Source organism: Anolis sagrei, chromosome 6, assembly GCF_037176765.1.
Source record: "Anolis sagrei isolate rAnoSag1 chromosome 6, rAnoSag1.mat, whole genome shotgun sequence".
NCBI lineage: Eukaryota > Metazoa > Chordata > Lepidosauria > Squamata > Dactyloidae > Anolis > Anolis sagrei.
The window spans coordinates 14401771-14420003 of NC_090026.1; the positions used below are offsets into that span (position 1 = coordinate 14401771).

Genomic DNA, 18233 nt, shown 5'->3' on the forward strand with positions numbered 1-18233 from the left:
GAAACCTCTTCCTCCTCCTCCTCTTCATTGTCACTGGTGTCTCTTCCTCTGCAGATACACAAAGACATGGTAAAAAAAAGTGTGATGCAGGTTGATTTCAATTTCTTTCACTTTGAACATCTGACATTGCTGCCTGCAAACTCAAGAGGGAAGAACAACACAGAGAGAAAAGTCAGTAGCAATAACGTTGGAATCATTCATTCAATTATTTGTGGACCCCAGACAGTTACGAACAGTCTTTTATGGAAAAATCAGACCCCAAAAGTAGTCCACAGTCCACAGCTCCATTGAGATGAATTGAGGAGCCCGTGTTGGCTTTGGTTCTAGTTTCAGAATATCTTTCATCGATTCCCCTAGAACACATGTGTCAGACTACTATGTCATTTTATGTGGTCCTCCAGATGATGGACTACAATTCCAGAGTCACTTTCCTGTAATGAAGCATTGGTGGGTGTTGCTGTTGTTTATTCGTTCAGTCACTTCCAACTCTTTGTGACCTCATGGACCAGCCAACACCAGAGCTCCCTATCGGCCATCACCGCTTCCACCTCCTTCAAGGTCAAGCCAGTCACTTCAAGGATATCATCCATCATTAATCTTGCCCTTTTTCCTTCGATTTCCCCCAGCATAATTGTCTTCTCTAAGCTTTCCTGTCTTCTCATGATGTGTCCAAAGTACTTCATCTTTGCCTCCTTCCCTCCAGTGAGCAGCCGGGCTTTATTTGGACTGGTTGTATGGACTCGTTGGATCTTCTCACGGTCCAAGGCACTCTCAGAATTTTCCTCCAACACCACAGTTCAAAAAATGATGGGTACTGTTCCATTATCTGGGCGGAGGCCCTAGAGAGAGGAGGGTTGTCCCATTTATTGCGGGTGGAGTTGAAGGAGGAAAACCATAACTCCTTTCCCATATCATAAAGGAGGGTTGTTTCCACGACAGGGACATATGTGGGGGGAATAACAGGAAAACATGGGGAAATTGTTTTCCTCCTTCAACTCACCCTCCACTCCCCAAAGTGGGACATTTTCTCTCTCTCTGGCACTCCTGGTGGTCTCCTCCTGGATAATGGAATAATATCCAGTGGTGCCACATCCATCCGCCTAGCTGCCCTTCAGCAACTTCCATACCACAAAAGGGGAAACCATTTCCTGTAGTTTGAAGCCATTGTTCTGCATCCTAGTCTCCAGGTCAGCAGAAAACAAGAAAACAAGCATAAGCAGCTGAGGGGGGAAAGGAAGGGACCTGAGGCTGTTAGGAATTGTGGGAGTTGGAGTCCAAAACACCTGGAGGGCCCAAGTTTGCCCATGCCTCAACTAGCTGTATTCTGATTTTGAAAGTGATGGGGGGAGGATAAAAATCCCTTTTGAACTTTACACATGCTCAGTACGTGTGAAAAAGATCTTGGAGTCCTCGTGGACAACAAGTTAAACATGAGCCAACAATGTGATGTGGCAGCAAAAAAAGCCAATGGGATTTTGGCCTGCCTCAATAGGAGCATAGTGTCTAGATCCAGGGAAATAATCCTACCCCTCTGTTATGCTTTTGTTAGCCCACACCTGGAATATTGTGTTCAATTCTGGGCACCACAATTCAAGAGAGATATTGACAAGCTGGAATGTGTGCAGAGGAGGGCAACTAAAATGATCAAGGGTCTGGAGAACAAGCCCTATGAGGAGCGGCTTAAGGAGCTGGGCATGTTTAGCCTGAAGAAGAGAAGGCTGAGAGGAGATATGATAGCCATGTATAAATATGTGAGAGGAAGCCACAGGGAGGAGGGAGCAAGCTTGTTTTCTGCTTCCTTGGAGACTAGGACGCGAAACAATGCTTCAAACTGCAAGAGAGGAGATTCCATCTGAACATGTGGAAGAACTTCCTGACTATGAGAGCTGTTCAGCAGTGGAACTCTCTGCCCCGGAGTGTGGTGGAGGCTCCTTCTTTGGAAGCTTTTAAACAGAGGCTGGATGGCCATCTGTCAGGGGTGATTTGAATGCAATATTCCTGCTTCTTGGCAGGGGGTTGGACTGGATGGCCCATGAGGTCTCTTCCAACTCTTTGATTCTATGATTCAGAGGTTCACAATGTCAATACAATATTTTCCATTCTCACTAGAGATAACGTTGCCTATAAAAATATCTGGGTTTAAATCAAAATGTAGAAGAACTCTTTGCTCTCTTATTTATTTATCGTGTCATCAGCAACCATACCATTGTGATTACAATTCTAACAGAACAAAACAAACACACAGATTAAAAAGAAAAAGAAAAAACACACACAGATTTTGCAAACTTGGTAGTTGGTTAAATGTCCTTTGACCAGTATCTGGCCACTTGGAGTGCCTCTGGGGTTGCCACAAGAAGGTCCTTCATTGTGCATGTAGCAGGGCTCAGGTTGCATTGCAGCAGGTGGTCAGTGGTTTGTTCTTCTCCGCACTCGCATGTCGAGGATTCCACCCTGTAGCCCCATTTCTTAAGATTGGCTCTGCATCTCATGGTGCCAGAGCGCAGTCTGTTCAGCGCCTTCCAAGTCGCCCAGTCTTCTGTGTGCCCAGGGGGGAGTCTCTCATCTGGTATCACCCATGGATTGAGGTGCTGGGTTTGGGCCTACCACTTTTGGACTCTCGCTTGCTGGGGTGTTCCAGTGAGTGTCTCTGTAGATTTAAGAAAACTATTTCTAGATTTAAGTCGTTGACGTGGTGGCTGATACCCAAACGGGATGAGCTGCTTTGGTCCTTTCACTATTGGCTGCTACTTCCCGGCGGATGTCAGGTGGTGCAATACCGGCTAAGCAGTGTAATTTCTCCAGTGGTGTAGGGCGCAGACACCCTGTGATAATGCGGCATGTCTCATTAAGAGCCACATCTACTGTTTTAGTGTGGTGAGATGTGTTCCACACTGGGCATGCGTACTCAGCAGCGGAGTAGCACAGCGCAAGGGCAGATGTCTTCACTGTATCTGGTTGTGATCCCCAGGTTGTGCCAGTCAGCTTTCGTATGATGTTGTTTCTAGCGCCCACTTTATGCTTGATGTTTAGGCAGTGCTTCTTGTAGGTCAGAGCATGGTCTAAAGTGACTCCCAGGTATTTGGGTGTGTTGCAATGCTCCAGTGGGATTCCTTCCCAGGTAATCCTCAGAGCTCTGTTCTTTGCTCTCTGAAGAGATTTAACTCCACAGCCCACAATGCCATTGGGGACATATTCCCTCTGCCATCTTGCTCGTAGTCCTCAATCTCCTTGAGACACAACAGAACTCTTTTCCCCGTGCTGCTTAGCGACCTCCATAAATGGCCTAACTGGGGAGGGAGGAGCCAAGCCCCTCCTTCCTCAGCCGCCTCTCCGCCATTTCAGTTGTAGTCCAAACATCTCTTGTTTCGCCGTAGCGACCAACAGGGCCTAAGGCACCGAGCCGGGGCGACAAAACTACCATTCCCAGACTGCACCGCGGCGAGGCCCTGCCCGCCATCTTGGTTTGTAGTCCGAGCCCCTCCCTCGCGCCGCAGAGCCGAATGCGTCCCGAGGGGTGGAGAGAACTACGACTCCCGTCGGCCCCCGCGCGGCGAGCGTCCCTTGCTGGGCTTCCTGGGGCCGCCATTATGAGTTTTTGTGTGGCTGTGTGCATCTCTGTGTGAGCGAGGTGTATCAGTATGTGCGAGTGAATGACTGTGGGGTGGAAGGAGGGGGGAGAGGAGAGGATGAAAGAGGCCGGGAGCCTTGCTCCTCTCTCTGCCAGGAGCCTGAGGCCTAGCTCGCCTCTCTATGAGGCACAAGGGGAAGAGGCAGCCCGCCCCATTGCGAGATCTGAACGTTTGGAGGGAGGGGGGTGGGTTTGAAGTGCCTCCTTATGTGGGGGGAGAGACTGCTGGGTAGTTCAGAGCCCCCTTGAAGAGTGGGGAAAGGAGGGGGGCACCAAGCACCCCACCCTTTGGAATTGGGGAGGGTTTAAAGGGGCCCCCACCACATTGAATAGGCAGGTTTTGGGGGGGAGAGACTGCTGGCAGCCCAAAGCCCCCTTGAAGAGAGGGGAAAGGAGGGGGGCACCAAGCACCCCACTCTTTGGAATTGGGGAGGGCTTAAAGGAGACCCCACCCCATTAAATAGGCAGGTTTTGTGGGGAGAGAGACTGCTGGGCAGTTCAGAACCCCCTTGAAAAGAGGGGAAAGGAGGGGAGGCACCAAGCACCCCACTCTTTGGAATGGGGGAGGGCTTAAAGGAGACCCCACCCCATTAAATAGGCAGGTTTTGGGGGGGTGAGGAGAGGAGGCACCAAGCACGCCACCCTTTAGATTTGGGGAGGTCTTAAAGGGGCCTCCACCCCATTAAATAGGCAGGTTTTGGGGGGAGACTGCTGGGCAGCTCAAAGCCCCCTTGAAGAAAGGGGAAAGGAGGGGAGGCACCAAGCACCCCACCCTTTGGAATTGGGAAGAGCTTAAAGGGACCCCCACCCCTTTAAATAGGAAGGTTTTGAGGCTAAATATCACTCCCTTTATTGCTTTGGAAAAGCAGGGAAGGTTGAAAGATTGCTAGTTAAAGAGACTGGGCCTTTTATCACTGAAGCCAGGCAGATCCCTGCTGTCCTGAAACCAATATTTAATCTTGCATATTATTGAAGGGCATGTTTTACAGGATCAAGCCTGCCGCCCTTCCCGCTGAAGAGTGAATGGAGATAGAGTTTTGAGCCTGAAGCCCAAGAAGAAGGGAACTCTTCCTTCTCTCCCTTCTGATCCCACCTCCACTAAGCCCAAGGAGTGGATTTAGGGTGCACTCACCCCCTCATTGAACAGGAAAGGTTTCAGGTTACATCCCCTTTGGTTTCAGGAAAGCTAGGACAGGTTGGAAGATCATAAGCAAAGCAGGTTTGGGCCCGGAGCAAGGTATATTCCTGTTTGGCTAAAACAAAAAACAAAGTCATTTAAAATTTTGGTATACTTGAGGGGGGGCATGGGTTACAGGATAAAGTCCACCACCTTGCCTGCTGCAAAGTGAATTTTGAGTAACAAGCCAAGCAGAAGGGAAGCTGCTGACCCCCATCACCACCACCTCTTCCTTCCAGCCAAGAAGAGAGCAAGCCCCCCTCCTCTCCCTTCTCTCCCCTCTTCTTTTCCCACCTCCACTAAGCCCAAGGAGTGGGTTTCCAGAGGGGAGTGGTCTGCCTGCATTTGAAAAAAGGGGAGGGTGGGTGTTTGGGCAACTGAGGCAAACCTCAGTGGTGGGCAGCAGAGGAGGAGGAGTCAGGAAGAAGCAAGGAGGGTTTTGGGGAGGGGGCTGGAGTTTGCGTGCAGGCAATACCAAGGCTCCTTACCCAAATTTAGGGGACCCTGAGGAGATGTGGGGGCCCAGATTGCCCTTCTGTGTGTGTTTCTCTGTGTGTTTTAATGTCCTGTGGAGCTGAAAAGGGGGAGGAAGGGTGCCTTCTCACACATCACCCCCCTTGTTTTCTCCCAAGGGCAAGGAAGGGAACAGTGGAGGGTACAGCAGGAGAGGGGCTGAGGTGTGTGTCTGTGTTGTGGGGGGAAACTGCTGCTATGCATCTGTAAGAGATCGTCCCACCCCTCCTCCTCTTCTTCTCCCCCCCCCCCACTTCAGTGTTGTGGGGGGGACTGAGAAGGAGAGAGAGAGAGGCGCACGCACAAATCCTTCAGCAACTGGCAGGATCTCTTCCACAAGCCCCCCTCCCCACCATGACAACAAATCCAGCCTTAGAATCACCATCCACACCATGGCCACACAGCAGGTGAGTGAACCCCCCTCTCTCTCCTCCTCTCCCTCCTCCCAAACCTTCCATGGATTTTTAAAGTGGGGTGGAGGTGATGGTGGTGGTGGGGAGGGATTGTATTCCACATCTCCAATCTCCTCCCATCCTTGGCCACCTTTTCGCTAGTGCCTGCCTGGGATATGTGCATGTCTGTGTGCGTGAGAGAGTGTGTGAGTGTGGCGATTGTAAGACGTACAGCATCTTTTCTCTTTTGGAGGCTTCTGATGGATGAGGAGGAATCTTTGGTGCCTGGATGCGCTTCCCAAAGGTAAGCCACTGCCCTGCTCTCCCTTTTCCCCTCCCTTTGAAAAAAAAATCAAATACAGGAATTAAAAATGTTGGCCTCTCTCTCTCCTAGAAGCAAACTCTTTTTATCCCATTTCCCATAACCCTAAGCTTTCCATTCAAAATTAAATTAGCCTTTTCCCTCGTCACCTTGCCTTGAGCCCGGTGATGTTTTGAAGAGGAGGAGGGACAGAAATGCTTCGCCAACTCCCCCCACCTTCCCGCCCTCCTTCCTGCATTCGATACACATAGAGTGTGGATCGAGTGGACGCACACAGCATGTGAAAACATCACAACAACTCAGATGCAGGGAGGAGGAGGAGGGGGGGCGGTGGTTCAGCCATCAAACGGATTGCACGGATATGCATTATCTGATGAGATCTACACCTTTCCCCTCCCCATTAAAATATGCCAAGACAGACTGTTGTATTTTCCTTGCTTCCCCCCTCCCCCCCCCCCTTCTTTCCCATCACCTCCTTTGTTGTTTTGCTTTCTTGGATATTCTCCCCTACATTCTGTCACCTTGGGCTTGGGAGGGGGCAAAGGAGGATTATTCCTACAGTGAAAATAAACAAACCCAAGCATAGTCGGGGTATGTATCTCCTCTGAGCAGAGAAACGGTTGTGTTTATATATATATATATATTGTTTCAAAGGAAGGGGGTATCACCTTTGGGTGGGGTGATGAGGGAGAGAGAGGAGAAGAAGAGAGCAGCAGCAGCATTATTAGAGAGAGAGAGCTGCTGAGGAGCCCGCGCGGAACCAAAGTTTCCCGGCCGCGGTTTCCAAGGGGAAGGCATTGGCGGGCGTACGGGGCTGCCTCTGTGTGTGTTTCTCATGTTTTAACCCCTGGAGGGGAGGGGGAAGGGAAGGGAAGCGAAGGAGGGGAGGGGCCGTGTCAGCCGGATCCAGGGGGGCCACGGCGAAAGGATGGCTCTGCTTCGGCCCCCCCAGGAGGTGGGGGGCCCAGAGGGCTCTGGAGGGGCGGCCCGGACCCCGAAGGCTGCCTGGACCTAGGAAGACAAGGGGCTCCTCGGGGAGAGAGAGAGAGAGAGATGTGTCAAGCAGGTGGTTGGCCCATGGGAATCGAGGGGAGGGGGCCCCGCCACTGGCAGCATGGAGGGCCCCATTGGGGGAAGCCTGCGCCGGGACCGGGCCTGTCAGCGCGGAGGCCGCGGCTGGGGCGTGATGAGGTAGATGTGCCTGTGCGGACATGGGGGGGACAGGGCCCCAGAGATGGCTCCTGGGGGTCGCCTTGGGCCTGCAGGCCACCTGATCTTGCAAGCTGGGGGGTTTTGGGGGGAAGGGAGGAGGCATGTTTCCAGATAGATAGATAGATAGATAGATAGATAGATAGATGCATTGGGGGCAAGTTTCCAAAGGAGGGGTTTTGCTTTGGGGTTTTTTTTGGGGGGGGGGAGGCATGTATCCTGATATATATATGCATTGGGGTCAAGTTTCCAAAGGAGGGGTTTTGCTTTGGGGGAAGAGGAACATGTATATAAACATGGACATATAGTCAAGCCATGTTCCCATAGATGTATTGTGGGGGTCACATTCCACCTGATCTTGCAAGCTGGGGGGTTTTGGGGGGAAGGGAGGAGGCATGTTTCCAGATAGATAGATAGATAGATAGATGCATTGGGGGCAAGTTTCCATAGGAGGGGTTTTGCTTTGGGGGAAGAGAAACATGTATATAAACATGGACATATAGTCAAGCCATGTTCCCATAGATGTATTGTGGGGGTTGCCTTGCGTCTGCATTCCACCTGATCTTGCAAGCTGTGGGGACAGAGGCATATATATGGGTATATTTGGGGGAAAAGAAACTAGAAAAAAAATTCCAGCTGCAGTGTTAGGAAGAGCAGTGATCTTTTTGTGGGTGAGAACTGGATGCAGGTTGGGAGGTGTGTGTGTAAACATACAAGTATAGTCAAGCTATATTCCCATAGATGTATTGTGGGGGTTGCCTTGTGCCTGCATTCCACCTGACCTTGCAAGTTGTTTGGTTTTTTTGTGGGGGGGGGGGCATGTATCTTGATATATGTATGCATTGGGGACAAGTTTCCATAGGAAGGGTGTTGTTTTGGGGGGAAGAGAAATTGCAAAAAAATTTCTAGCTGCGGTGTTAGGGAGAGCAGTGATCATTTTGTGGGTGAGAACTGGATGCAGGTTGGGAGGTGTGTGTATATGTACCTGTGTGTAAACATACATATATAGTCAAGCCATGTTCCCAAAGATGTATTGTAAGGGCCACCCTGTGTCTGCATTCCACCTCATCTTACAAGCTGTGGGAACAGAGGCATATATATATATGGGTATATGTATGCATGGGGGGTTGTTTTGGGGGAAGAGAAGAAATCCAGCTGCAGTGTTAGGAAGAGCAGTGATCATTTTGTGGGTGAGAACTGGATGCAAGTTGGGAGGTGTGTGTGTGTAAGCATACAAGTATAGTCAAGCCATATTCCCATAGATGGGGGCAAGTTTCCATAGAAGGGGTATTGTTTTGGGGGAAGAGAAACCACAAGAATTTTTCAGCTGCAGTGTTAGGAAGAGCAGTGATCATTTTGTGGGCAAGAACTGGATGCAGGTTGGGAGGTGTGTGCATGTACATGTGTATAAACATACATATATAGTCAAACCATGTTCCCATAAATGTATTGTGAGGGTCGCTTTGTGCCTGCATTCCACCTGCTCTTGCAAGCTGTAGGGAAGGAAGCATATATACGGGTATATGTATACATTGTGGGCATGTTTCCATGGATGGGGGTGTTGTTTTGGGGGAAAAGAAACCGTAAGAACTTTACAGCTGCAGTGCTAGGAAGAGCAGTGATCATTTTGTGGGAGAGAACTGGATGCAGGTTGGGAGGTGTTTGTATGTACATGTGTGTAAACATACACATATAGTCAAGCCATGTTCCCATAGATCAGTGCTTCTCAACCTGTGGGACCCCAGGTGATTTGGACAGAAATCCCAGCCAGTTTACCAGCTGTTAGGATTTCTGGAATTGAAGGCCAAAATATCTGGGGACACACAGGCCGAGAATCACTGTCATAGATGTATTATGGGGGTTGCCTTGTGTCTGCATCCCCCCTGACCTTGCAAGCTGTGGGGAGAATGGCATGGATGGATGGAGATAGATGCATACATACATACATACAGAGCCATATTCCCATAAATGTATATATGGAGGGTTTTTTACTGCATTCCACCTGATCTTGCAGGAAAGGTGGGAGAAGAGAAATTGGAAGAGTTGGCAACATTTACTAGCTATGATGTTAGGAAGAGCAGTGGTGATTTTCTGGGTGAGAATTTGATGGGGCTGGATGGAGGATTTATGTGTGTGTATCAATCATATAATCATAGAGTTGGAAGACACCACAAGGGCCATCCAGCCTTCCAATCATCCCTCCATATATATAGAGAGAGGGAGGGAGGGAGAGAATTTGATTCCAAATCACTCCCCCCCCCCCATAGAAACATCTCTAAAAACAGAGTGCACCTTAGAATCTCAGTTCTATCTTAGATATTTATCTGTTGGTGTTATTATTGAAATTACTGTTCATTGTACCATTGATGGCATCTTAGAATCGAAGAAAAACAGTACACACACATATTAGAGCTATGGTCCCATAAATGTATATTAGGGTATAGGATTTTGTGCCTGCATTACACCTGATCTTGCAAGAGAGGACAGAGTAGGAAAGAGAAATAACAAGTATTTTTTATTTGAGGTGGGAATTGAAGGGAGGTATAGTGAAAGAAAAATTAGTAGTTGAATCCCCCTAAAATCAGTGCCAGTTGTACATTCCTTAAGTAATGCCACCACAACAGCCACCTTCCTCCAGACCTATCCCTTATTTTTTCTTCTTCAAATATAGGTGATGCCATGTCTTCTACTGTGTGAAAGCAGCAACTATCTCTGAATTCTCTTCCTTTAAAAAAATTAAATTAAAATCCATTTTTATTACACAGTACAATTAGTTTTTACAGTAAAACTATGTAACAGTAAATTGACTTTCTTTGTCTTAATTTGTTTTTTAATCGCTTTAATTCAATATTACATCAGTAGAGAGTTTTTGGTATGGTATAGTATGGGATACAGTATTAGTTAGGCCAATTTTATTTGTAACGCTCAAGCAACCAGAAATTACATTTATGCAGAGTCTACCAATATCAGTGGGGGCTTGTTAACTGAAAGTATACTGTAAGATCATTGACAACAATCATTCATTTGCACCCTCTCACAAAAGATGGTTTGGCGACATGACCAAATTCCTCTTTGATTCTTCCTTGAAACATAACTTCTAAAAATTGGATGTCATGACAGGAACCCACAATATGGGTATCTCTTTATACTCACAATTGTCCCTGTTTTACTTTATATGTCCTTCACTGTAAAGAGTAGAGTCAAATTGGACATTTCCTAACGCAGTCCTTGTTCTTACTGCATCAACTGTCCATCTCTGCCCAGCCTCTCCTCACATAATATCTGGAAGAACTTACCTATGTCTGACATCTGCCTTTCCCTGGCCCTTCTCCAATCACTGGTGGCCAGTGGTGGGAAATGATGACATCACGCTTTACAGTAAGTTCTGTGGATATTATGTAGAGCAAGGGGAGATTACACCTGCAAGGTGATGTATTTTGTGGGGGAGCAATAGTTGCATGCTCAGGGTGAGACCTAATTTGATAATCTGCATAATAAAGATGGAAGAGAGAACATGAGCACTTTGTTTTCCTCCTAGATTTTAAACCAGGGAATTGTGCATTTTGTATCATATTTCTGTGCAATGTACCTGTCATTGGTGGTGGTGAAACAGATGAGAGAGGCCTTTGCTAAGCAAGCTGTTGACATTCACAGAAACTTTTGGCATTGCTTTTTCTTCTGGTAACATGGAATCTTGCTGCGTCTTTTGACAGCATATCTTATTCTGTTCCCACACATTTCAGGAAGATTTCCTATGAAAATTATTGTTATAGGAGGATGTTCTTTTTGAAAAAAACAACTGATAATGTTTGTGAAATGTTCTCTCTGAAAAACATCAAGAATGTTCCTGACCTTTCCCTGTGTTGTCTGGCTTCCATTGTTTGGCTTAGTCTTCCCCAGGATCCTAACTCTTTCAAAAATTCGCTATCTTTTTTCCCCCTTCTCTAAAAGTTTCAGGGTTCTTCTGTGTGAGTTCAACCTCTGAGCCAACAGTATAGCAGGCATGATGGTCTTTAACAGGTCTGGAAGAATCCTTTAAGGAAAAAAATAGCTCACATTGTTGCCTAGATATTTGGCTTGTTCTTGTTCCTTTCAAGTCATTACAGAGCAAGTATTCTTTTTTCCCCCACCTTTTCCCCCCAGATTTAATTTTATATTGGTTTGTAAAAGCATGAAATACATGCGTTGCCTTGATGGCAGGACTTTTCCCCCTAGAAAGGATCACAGCTAGGCTAGTGAGTTAGAATTGATGTAAGTAACTCTTATAAAGCAGCACAGCTGTTGCATTTTTAATGGGGAGGACAAAAAGCAGATTGCTTTATTAAGGGGTGTCACCCCTAACTGAGATACCTATATGTTCTTTTCAGTTATTTCTTTCTTGGGAAAACAAATTGGTTTTGTTCTATCCCCTTCTATAAATCAGTGAATGTAAAGGACCTATATCTAAAGCACTGTGAATACCTTCCATTAAAACATATATAAATGCTTTTTAATAATGTCTTTTGCTACTTGGGTGTAAGGTGAAAGTCAGGAAGTAAGAGCAGTGAAGCCATTCCTTGATTCTTCTAGATAGACTCATTCATCAGAGTTGCCTCCTTTAAAAAGCAGATTCTTTTTATTCCATATCCGTGTCATTGTTTTAACAGGGACTGTAAAGTATCCAAGGGGCTTTGATTCTTGTTGCATTTACAGCTTCCCTGTGAGGAAGATCATTTTGTTCAGATGGCTGAGATTGAAGGAAAATAATGTCTCCATAATCCCTGTGTATCAAATATAGAATTACAACCTAGATATCAGTCCTTGCTTCCTAGCCACTCTAGCAACCCAAGTAGAATAGCATTTGCTTGAATCTTATTCTAATGTAGTTCCTCGTGCTTTAATGTGAAGTTGGATGCATCTAGATTTGGGGAGTTACATGTGTGCGCGTGCGTATATTGGTTTGTTTTTTTAAAAGAAAAATTGTATTTGTTTTATACTTATCATTGATGTATTTGGATTGTTGTTTACATTATTTTAATATTTTGTAAGTCACTTTGGGTCCTGTGAAGGAGAAAAGCAGGATATAAATAAAGATTTATTTTACTGAAACAAAAGCACAGTATGCTACAGCAAACGAGATCTATATTCTGGATTTATTATTATTATTATCATTATTTGGAACACAACAAGATTAGTACACAGCAAACAAGGTCACGCTGCTGGCTGTTGTATTAGATCACACATCGGACATTTCCCAAGTGTCTAAGACCGTGTGATGTATCGGCGAATGATGTGTGCAGATCCCAGTAAGGTGGCTTTTTGTACCTGGCAGATGGTATTATTATTATTATTATTATTATTATTATTTGGAATCAAGTCATGCTAGTTTTTTCTTTAATTTGTTACTGCTTCTTTACACAAAAGTGTCTACATTGACCCTTGCCTTTAATTTTCTTCTCTCTCTTTCTGCTGTTGCAGTATCATTGCTTTCAGAGCCGTACATGTACACAGTGACTTCCTTGTACAATTCAGAGGGTGATATTTGGAGCAGCGCTGTTCAAGTTTCTAGTTGTTAGGACTTGAAATTCTATAAGTTGATGGGGTAAGAAGGTCAAGCAAGATTTCCAATGACAAGCAGTTTTAGATGGGGAATCTAGACTTTCTATAACCACAACAAAATAGAATAATAATGTAGCAAGGACCAATTTTTACAAAAACTGCTGAAATTTGCATCCTTTATGCAAACTAAGGCTTTATCGATGAGGAATGTGGTTTCTTTGTCGCCTACTTGTATTTATTTTTGTAGCAAAATATACTTGTTACAACCTTGGCACTTGGTGTTTGGTAACGGATTTTTTTGTCCTATTTTTTCCTTCTTATTTCATGCCTCCTTTTTATAGTGTTAATAGATAGGAGACAGTAGGCAGTTAGTTTGGAGACAATGATTGGATCTTGTGAGAGGTCAGGTCACACTGGCAGACTTTCCCTAATGATTGAGGAGTGGCGGTGCGATATCATATTTATATTATTTAGTCACTTTTAACTTGCCGGTGGGAATCAATACAGCACTGCCAATCTTGCAGAACTTCAGCTGTCAGCATTCTTCACAATTGGTTATGTTTTTACGATTGATAGGATTTGCAGTCCAACAACATATAGATAGATTTCTTTGCTCTTTGCTGATATCCTGCCTGTCACAATGAAAGTCAAGATAGCATGTGTCAGATTCTTCATCAGGGCCCAGAAATGTTTAGCATATAATGCAGCCATTTGGGCTTTCCAGATGTTTTAAACTACAGTTCCCATGCTCCCTGATTATAGAATATGCTGGCAGTGACTTAATAAGGGAGCTGTCAGCCAAACAAACAATCTGCAGGATTGCCTACCAATTTGGGGAGCTGTAACCCACGGGAGGGACTGAATCTATCTAGACCCGTACTATTCTGTCAGATATGACAGACCCAATCCCTGCATTGCACTAGGGTTCAAAATAGCTTGCTGGATGAGGCAGTGGACCTAAGTTTACATGCCTACTTCAGCACCCAATTAACTGTGCTTTTTAATTGGAAAGCAAATGCAGTTTTGTTGTCACCGTGACCAGATTTTATTCAAGCCAATCTGGTTAGAGGAAGATGATGTCTCACTTTAAAATGCAGAGAAACAGAGCTGTATTTCTCTGTTGCTAGTTCGGCATTTCTTTTTGGCCTGGATTGGGGAACCTTGGTATATTGGGCAAAATCTGCATTAAATACACATATTTTGTTTGTAAATGATATTGCTGTGGGATCTTTAGAATTTATACAAGTGAAGACAGTTTTCTCATGGAAAGAACATTTTTTAAAAAATGACAGGCCTGAGACAAGAAATCAAACATAATTTTCTTTATTCAGTATGTCAGTTGGCGCTTAATATGAGGGTCATTCTGTTTCAGGTATTAATTCAAAGTCTTGGTTACATATGAGGCTTCTTTTTCTTCTTTGGGATGTGCTAGATAAACATTTTCCCCCTCTTTTCTCAGTAGGATATTACTGCTTACAAGGAAAAAATGTAGTGGTGGGTGAAGCTGGATGAGTCACAATACAGTAGAAGAACAGCAAGCTGAGGTCCTTGGCAGGGCTTGGCAAAATTGCTTTTTGTCACATGGTACCCAGAACTCCTTACTTAGCATGGGCAATAGGATTCTGGGAGTTGTCCAAAAATAAGCTTCCTCAAAACTCTGGCTCTTGGTTGCTTAGACATAATATTGCATGATCTGCCCCATGTATCTAGTGCTGAGGTGATTCCTGGGATTCTGTTTGGCTTCACAAAAGCTCCCACACTGGTGTAATTTTTGCTTGAGGAACTTATATTGGGGGTGCAAATCCTCTGAACATGCCAACCTTCATTTGCCAGGTGGCATTGGCTGTGTTCTGTCCTTCGTATTTCTATCAATAGCCCACAGGAGTCTCACTGACCAGCCCTGCCAAAACAGAATTGTTTGAATTGTCTTAAGTTTCACGGAGACCCGATTCTCTTTCCTTTGAAACCATTCTGCTTTTTGGTTGTCATTGTTGTATGCCTTCAAGTTATTTCCCATTTCTTGAAGCGACCCTGAGGTGACCTTATAATAGACTTTTCTTGTCAAGATTTCTTCAGAGGGAATTTATCATTGCCTTCCTTTGAGGCTAAGAGAGTGTGACTTGTACAAGACATCCAGTGGGTTTCCATAGCTGAACAAAGATTCAGACCCCTATCTGCTGGGGTTTTAGTCCAACACTCAAACACCATACTAGCTCTTCTGCTTGATCAGTGAGCCTGTTTTACTTCTTTCCCTATCTTTGTATAATGGGTTTAAAATCAATGGTTAGTTTCAAACTAATATCCTTTTAAACAATGTGATGTTTTGTAACTTACATTATTTGTTGCAGCTATAGGTGATATTTATTTTCTTTACTCTTGCTATCTAGTGACTGCTGTTAACAGCTGACCCACAGTTTCCACCTTTATGCATATTCCCTGCTGTTCATGCACTGCAACATGTATCTAAGAGTTTTCACCTGGAAAAGTTACTATTCTGACAACAGCTCTTGGAATCCCTTAAAATTCGCTATATTTGCTGATAGAGTCTGGGAGCTGTAGACTTAAAAATCAGCTTGGGAAAGTTACAGGGCTGGTGTTGTGAAACTTATTTTAGGGTGTTTTGTTTCAGATTGCATCTAGTAGAAAGAAACTGGTTTTGTTTCTTAGACTTTGTGAATATATTGTATTATTAACATTATTTTGGGAGGAATGCCCCTGAAAAAGATCGAATCCAGCCTAAAACATGGATTTTTAAGCAGGCTTTTGACCTCGATTAGGCTGAAATGGGCCCATATGAGGTTGAAACTCTGGCACTTTAGTTGTGAATTGTTGGCAGGTAGTTTTATCTACAGATGGTCTGCATTTTTTAAATTGTGCTTTTTTATTTTATATTATACCTGTTGTTAGTGGTTGTTTTTATAATTTTATATGATATTGTTTTATGTACTGTTTAAAGGCACCTTGGAGTGCCTTTGGAAGCCGCCCTGAATCTCCTTGGGAAGATGGTAGCGGCATATAAATTAAAAAATTGTATTTATTATTATTCTGATAAATCTTAATATTTGTTGTGTGGCTTCAAGTTGTTGCTGGTTTATGGGATCCTGTCACTGGGTTTTCTTGGCAAGATTTTGTTCAGATGAGCTTTGCTGATGCCTTTTTCTAAAGCTGAGAGAATGCAACCTGCCCAAGGCGACCCAGTGGATTTCCATGTCACCCTAGGAATTCAAACCCTGGTCTACAGTATAGTATATATAGTCATATGTCATATATATACATACATGGATGATACCACTATAACATGCTGGCTTTGAGGGAATACAAATACAGACAGTCCCCAAATTATAAACATCATATACAAACAGGGCTGAGACAACAGAAAGTGAGATTAAATCTACTCCTAGGAAGAGAAATTCACTCCTGTAAGAGTTATCATGGAAAAGGGGTGTGTTAACTGAAGCTTTGTCATCAATCCTTGTTTCTACGACAACCCAAAAATTTCAATATCCACTTGTCACAGGAACGGTGGCGCAGTGGGTTAAACCCCTGTGCTGGCAGGACTGAAAACCGACAGGTCACAGGTTCGAATCCGGGGAGAGGCGGATGAGCTCCCTCTATCAGCTCCAGCTCTTTATGCGGGGACATGAGAGAAACCTCCCATAAGGATGATAAAAACATCAAGGATAAAAACAACCTCCCATAAGGATGATAAAAACATCCCCTGGGCAACGTCCTTGCAGACAGCCAGTTCTCTCACACCAGAAGCGACTTGCTCCTGACACAACAAAAAAACCAAAACAAACAGGAACCAAAATGCGATGCAGTCTTCTGTACAGGAGCACAAACAGCAAAACAAACATTACAGGGATGTTAACCTTCCCCATGCTATTCAAAATAAAACAAAAACCATTTTTGACTGAAGTTGCACTTAAAACTTACAACATACACACAAATACAGTTTAAGAAAAAAAATACAGAACCTATCTTGTTAGTAACCTGGGGATTGCCTGCACTGTATATACTTATTTCGTTTGACTAATATAAGAGCTTTAATCTAAAAACCTGAATTTTCCTAAGCTCTGGTTTCATCACTTCAATAATTATACTGAAGTCTTTGTTTTACTTTTCGACTTCTCTCCCTTGCCCAACCCAACTGTGAACTGCTTTTACTGAGTACATTATTCACCTGCAGAAAAAATGCCTGCTAACTCACATGTTTGGCCTCTTCTCTCCATCCCTACAGCCCAGAGAGTAGCTGAAGCGGGACGTAGCCAATGTCGTCCAGCAAAGGGGCAGGGGCTGGAGCTCGCCGGCGGCGGACGCGGTGCCGGAAGTGTAAAGCTTGCCTGCGGTCAGAGTGTGGGGAGTGCCACTTCTGCAAGGACATGAAGAAGTTTGGGGGCCCTGGGCGCATGAAGCAGTCGTGCCTCCAGAGGCAGTGCACGGCGGTGAGTGGGGTGGGAAAGCTGGTAGCAAGTTGTCGGGTATATTTCCATATGGGGTAGGCAAGCTCCAGCGTACTTTTGTACTAGAGGCTTCTGTGAGGCGTTCTTTTCATATCAAATGCAACCTCTGAGGGAAAGAAGTGCAGCCAGGTACAGTGCCATCATACCTTGGCTCTGGCAGCTAGTGATAGCACCTCCTTCCATACCATCTGCCACTGTTGTGGCCTCTGAAGAAGAGCAGCCAGCATCCTCTAGACTTAATCACCTCTTCCACTGCCATCCCACTTTCCCTGTGTTTTGTGTCTTTTTAGATTGTAAAAAGGGAACTTTTGTATGACCCCTTTGTAAGTTGGCTGTGGAAGCCTTTATGACTGAAGGACCAGGAATAAAAATCCTAAGTAAATCAGTCATTACATTCCAGCATGGCAAACAAGGCAAGGTTTGGAATACTGTGGATTCCTGGTCTGCATGATTTTGAAGAAAATTTGATTGAGAGGCCTGTATTATTTCAGTATTAACACAGAGCCCATGAAAGTGCAGCTTGTGGTCACATGTGGCCCTTGAGCCTTGCTTTTGCTGCTCTCAGAAGCCCCTAGCCACCAAAAGCACGATTTTAAAAACATCTAATATTCAGGCATTTCTCCCCCCCCCCCCCCGAAAACTAGCCCAAATGAGTAAAATCGGGTCTTAGAACCTTGATTGTCCCCTGTAAGGTAAAGCTGTGTATTCCTTGCCTCTTGACTAAGCTACCCTAAATAATAATAACAACAACAACAATAATAATAATACAAACTTTATTTATATTCTTCCCTTTCTCCTCAAAGGGACTCAGGGCAGATTTTAATCACAAAAAAGGCAAACACTCGATGCCTGAACATAACAACTAACAGACACATGATAATTAAATTTAAACGGCGCAACATATAAAAACAAATTATAACTTAGCAAATTAGAATAAGATTTAAACACAATCTATTATATCAGACATAAAACAAACATGAAACATAAAAAC

The 18233-nt window shown here is 44.7% G+C and overlaps 1 protein-coding gene across 7 annotated transcripts in view; it reads left to right on the forward strand.

Annotated features, from left to right (window-relative positions):
- Nucleotides 1-3541: 3541 nt before the first annotated feature.
- FBXL19 (F-box and leucine rich repeat protein 19) overlaps nt 3542-18233 on the forward strand; it is a 39685-nt gene continuing 24993 nt past the window's right edge. For 3 of the 7 annotated variants that reach the window (XR_010910119.1, XM_060780157.2, XM_060780164.2), the window contains exons 1-3: nt 3542-5725; nt 5964-6014; nt 17020-17224. Coding sequence is in view for 6 of the 7 variants with exons in the window: in XM_060780157.2 (XP_060636140.2) it covers nt 17051-17224 (174 nt within the window). In the remaining variant the exon portion in view is untranslated. Of the gene's footprint in view, nt 5726-5963; nt 6015-6835; nt 6855-6903; nt 7224-12654; nt 12823-17019; nt 17225-18233 lie in introns of those variants that run through there. The other 4 variants (XM_060780160.2, XM_060780163.2, XM_060780161.2 and 1 more) reach the window with 4 other exon arrangements.